We start from the raw sequence: 4,770 nt of genomic DNA on the forward strand, positions 1-4,770 counted from the left end.
GATAGGCAAAATTCACATCGAACAGTCATTCCACCACAACTATGTTCGAGAATTGCATCCTCATGTACTCCATTTTTACTGAGAAGGCAGTTCCTACTGATATTGGTAGTACTTGTTAATGACTATTTTCTAGATATATTCTGTCATCGCCACTGCTTTCTTTCAACTTCAAAGGCATGTTGGTCTTCAGACATTTTCTGTCAGTAACGCCGGTCTTTTTCGGCATCAGAGTGACGTTTTTCCAGTTGCTGATGTTCAGATACATCCTGTCGCAGGCGCCGCCTTCTTTCAAGATCAGACGCACGCTGCTCTGCGGACATTTTCTGTTGATAACACCGGCATCTTTCGGCTGCAGAGCTACGTTGTATCAACAGTTGTTCTTTAGACATAGTCCCACCTCTGTGCTGTCACAGTCTGAGATGCAGGTGAATGAGAGTCCTGCTATCAGGCCGCTGAGAGCTGTCTGACCAAAGGCTGATTCTTGGCTGATTCTGTGGGGGTGGGACTTCCTCCTCCCTGCTGTCAGTTTCCACAGCTGTGATGAGGAAGGTGGGGTGACAGTGGGAGCCGTACCCTCCAAGCTGCCCTCTCTCTCGCTCTGCTCTATGTCCAGTGGTCTCCTGCTCTGCCAAGTCCTCCAAACCTCCCCACTCTCTGCCAGCAAGGTCCCAGGAGCCCGCAGGCGTGTGTGGCTAGGCGCGGGCGGCCTCGCCTCCCAGACCCGTGAAGGTTCTGGGAGCCTCAGGTGTAGCCACGGCCTCACCTCCGGGGCCTGCGAAGGTCCTGGGAGCCCGTGGCCACAGCCACCATCGCCTCCAGGGGCGCCTGACACCTGCATATGCAAATTAACAGCCATATTTGTCAGGTTAATTTGCATAGTCACTATGGCTTGTGGGCGTGGCTTGAGCATTGCGGAGGGATGGCTAATTTGCATGTTTCTCTTTTATTATATAGGATTACTATGTCAATGAACTTCTGTAAAGGACCAGACTATTCTTGTCACATAGTCCCTGTTGAACTATTCAACTTTGGTGCTGTAGTGTAAAAACAGTCACAGACAATTCATAAACAAAAACGAGCATGGCTGTTTCAATAAAACTTCACTTATGGACACTAAAATTTAAATATCATATAATTTTCACGTCACAAAATTTTCTTCTACTTTTTTCAATCACTTAAAAATATAACAACCATTCTTAGTTCAACAGCTCTGCAAAAACAGACAGTAAGTTGGATTTAACCCACAAACCATAGTTGGCTAACTGCTGGTCTAAAAGGTAAAAGAAGAATTCAATGCTAATCAGTGGCAATAGGGATGGTAAAGAGAAGATGGGTTCAAAAGATATGTAGGCTGAACCACTGAAAGGACTTGACTGATTAGTAACATGTGAAGGATGTAGAGTGCTAGCCAAGGTTCTGACGTTAGCAGCCTGGTAATTTATGACATTCTTTGGGGACACTGGAGGGGATACAGGAAGAACAGGTTTGGGAGGGAAGATAAGATCTGTTTTAGACATAGTAAACTGAAGATTCCTGATAGAAGGTCTAAGAGGCTATTGGATATGTGAGTCTGAATTATAAGGGACAAATCTGAGCTAGAGATTTGGGGGTCAACCACATGTGGTATTTGGAGCCATAGTCATGAATACAATCTTTGAGGAGATGAAGTATGAAAAGAAGGCCAAGGACAGGCCTTGGAAAACACTGACACAACAGGTGGGCAGAGAAAGTGGAGTCTTCAAAGAAGCCTTAGAATGAACTATGAAACTTAGAATGGTCACAAGAGAGTTCTAAGCAAGGGGTTATCGAGAATTAAGACAGTGTTAAATGCCACTGAGAAGAATTAGGAGAAAGCCTGAAAATGTTTATCAGAGTTGACTATTCGGTGGTCATAGGTGCTCTCTCTGCCACTTGGCTTGCCGTTGCGTCAGTGAGTGTGGTCGGGGAGCCGAGCTAGCTCGAATAAAGACTCTTTGCTTTTGCATCGGACTCAGCTGGCTCCCTGGTGGGCTTTTGGGGATCTTGAAATCTGGGCATAACATTTGGGGGCTCGTCCGGGATCCCCAAGACCCTAGAGGGACCCCCGATCCGGAGAGTCTGACTGGCCGCGGTAAGTGTCTGTGTGTTGTGTATTCTGTTCTGTGTGTTATATGTTCTGTCCTGTGTGAGCTCACTTCTGAAATTCTGTAGTGCCCAAAGCGGTCTAGGTGGATGCACTGCTGAAGGACCATGGGCGGGGAGAGTTGGAAGACGTTCCACTCCCCAGGAGGGATGCATATTCCCCTCACAAGGGACATGTATTCCCCTCACGTATTTGAGACGAGGCGGGTCGCTCCCACCAGTTTGGCGTAAGGCCATCGTCTAGTTGCTTCCATGGAGTTGGAAGGCTGTTCTTTGGGGCCCTCTGTTTGTCTGTGTCTGTGTTTTTCTGTTTTCTGTGGACTTACTGGACGAACGTTATGGGACGGACAAAAAAAAAAAAAAAAGGAGGTCATAGGTTACCTCAGCAAAAATAGTTTCAGTAGGGTGAATTTATGTTTGTCATGTGGTTCAGGCGGGAAAAAGGCTTTCCAGGAAAAGGGAGCAGTATCACAAGGACAATGTATAAAAAAGCATTGCATATTAGTACAATTTCATGTAGATTAGCACTTAAGAGTAATAAATACAGTACTGGAAAGAAAGTGGAAAGCACTAAAATTCACAGATAGTTCTGGATTTAGAGGAGGGAAAGGCAACCCATATTAATTGTATTAGAATTTCTTTTGAGTATTTTATCCAAGTTATCTCCAAACTTAAGGTTATTATTAATCTTATTTATACATGCAATGAGGCTCTGGGGTTTGATTGATTTCTGAAGGTCCACATTGGTAGCAGTGGCACTGGCTTAAATGGCAGTCCTTTGAATCCTGGGGCCCTGCGGTCTTGCATATAGTGGCTCCAGACTCTGGAAGAGTATGGATTTATAAAGGCTCCCAGCAAATTTATTTGAGATGGATTTTGGATGGTTGTCCTAAAAAATGAAAATAGGATGAGCAATTATGTGGAGGTTGGAATGTATATGTATCAGGTATTATTTAGACATACTTTTTATTGATTCTAAAATTGACAGTTCTAATTAACTATTTGTAGTGAAAGATTAAAAGAGTTTGACCAACTTATTATGTTTGTTGGAGACTATTCTAGTTTTCCTTTGGAGAAAAGGTACATAGTCACTTGACATGTTATTTTATTTTAGCTCTTCCGTAATATTCTTTTTTGGAATGGACTCCTCCCAGATGACACCTTGAAAGAGCTAGGACTGGGGAAGCTACTAAATCGTTACCTTATCATAGCTCTCCTTAATGCCGTGCCTGGTCCAGATATCGTTAAAAAGTGTAACCAGGTGAGTTACATATGATATGGTTCTAACTTTATTATCTTTTTTTCAATTTTTTAAAATCTATCTTATTGCAAAATAATTAAAATTGTAATGTTCACATAATAATAAACAAATCTAACAGACTAGAAACCCAGAGAGACTCCTCAGTATTTAAAAATTAGTATATTGGTTAATTGTTTACAAAAATAATCCTTACCTCTCACTAAATACCTACATAAATTTCAAGTGAAATAAAAAATTAAGTGTTAAAAATGAAATAAAATATTGTACTAAAAAGATAAATAACTGTGATGATAATGGAGTCCTTTCTGAACATGAAAGCAAAAGAAATTATGGAAAAAAGTGATAGATTTGATAAAGATATAAAACTTCAGTGGCTCAAAAAACATTAAAAAAGGTATCAAGATTTTTCACTGTTAAAACTGGAAGATGGGTTTATTGAGCCCATTATACTTACTCTTTCTCCTATTGATTATGTTTGAAATTTTCTACAATAAAAAGTTAAAAGTGAATTGAAATACAGAAATAAAAGTTATCAGGGGTGGGCAAAAGTAGCTTAATACTAATCCTATCTAATAATAGACAAGCATGGTAATTAACCGTACCTACGACACGCTTCCCATTGGCTAATCAGGGTGATATGCAAATTAACTGCCAACCAAGGTGGCGGCCGGCAGCCAGGCAGCTGAAGCGAACAGGAGGCTTGCTTGCTCCAGTGATGGAGGAAGCCAAGGTTCCCCGCCTGCCGCTGCCGGCCTCTGAGCTGCACTCTAAGCAACTATGTTGCAATTATAGAACTAAACAATCCCCAGAAACCTGCTTTCAGCCAGCCGGGCCTCAGAGCTGGAGTTGCAACAGTGTTTCAATTATAGAAGCCAAACAAACCCAGATAGCTGCTTTCGGCAGCCGAGGTCTCAGAGCTGGAGCCCAGCCTCAGAGCTAAAGCCGGCTCTCAGCTCCAGTGACAGCCATAGAAGGTAAATAAATCCCAGAATAATTAAAAAAATAATTAAAAATAAATAAATAAATAAATAAATCCCAGAATAATTAAAAAATAATTAAAAAAAAAAGGAGAGGTTGGGAGCTTCAGTCACCCACCAGCCTGAAAACGGCCCTCACCCAGACTGGCCAGGCACCCCAGTGGGGACCCCCACCCTGATCCCGGTGTGACCAGCTGCAAACAGCCATCATCCCCTCATCCAGGCTGGCCAGGCACCCAAGCGGGACCCCCACCCTGATCCAGGACACCCTTCAGGGCAAACCAGCCGGCCCCCAGGCCTCTATCCTATATAGTAAAAGGGTAATATGCCTCCCAGCACCGGGATCAGCGGAGCCAAGAGGCCTCTTGGCACCAGATCAGCGTGACAGGGGGCAGCCCCCAAACCCCCTGA

The 4,770-nt window shown here is 43.3% G+C and overlaps 1 protein-coding gene across 4 annotated transcripts in view; it reads left to right on the forward strand.

Moving 5' to 3' along the window:
* The window catches only part of GCFC2 (GC-rich sequence DNA-binding factor 2), a 43,854-nt gene that overhangs the window by 24,954 nt on the left and 14,130 nt on the right, over nt 1-4,770 (forward strand). For all 4 annotated transcript variants that reach the window (XM_014534155.1, XM_005853111.2, XM_014534159.1 and 1 more), the window contains exon 14: nt 3,236-3,382. In XM_014534155.1, the coding sequence (XP_014389641.1) occupies nt 3,236-3,382 (147 nt within the window). The remainder of the gene's footprint in view (nt 1-3,235; nt 3,383-4,770) is intronic.

The sequence above is a fragment of the Myotis brandtii genome, unplaced genomic scaffold (assembly GCF_000412655.1).
Source record: "Myotis brandtii unplaced genomic scaffold, ASM41265v1 scaffold1, whole genome shotgun sequence".
Classification (NCBI taxonomy): Eukaryota; Metazoa; Chordata; class Mammalia; order Chiroptera; family Vespertilionidae; genus Myotis; species Myotis brandtii.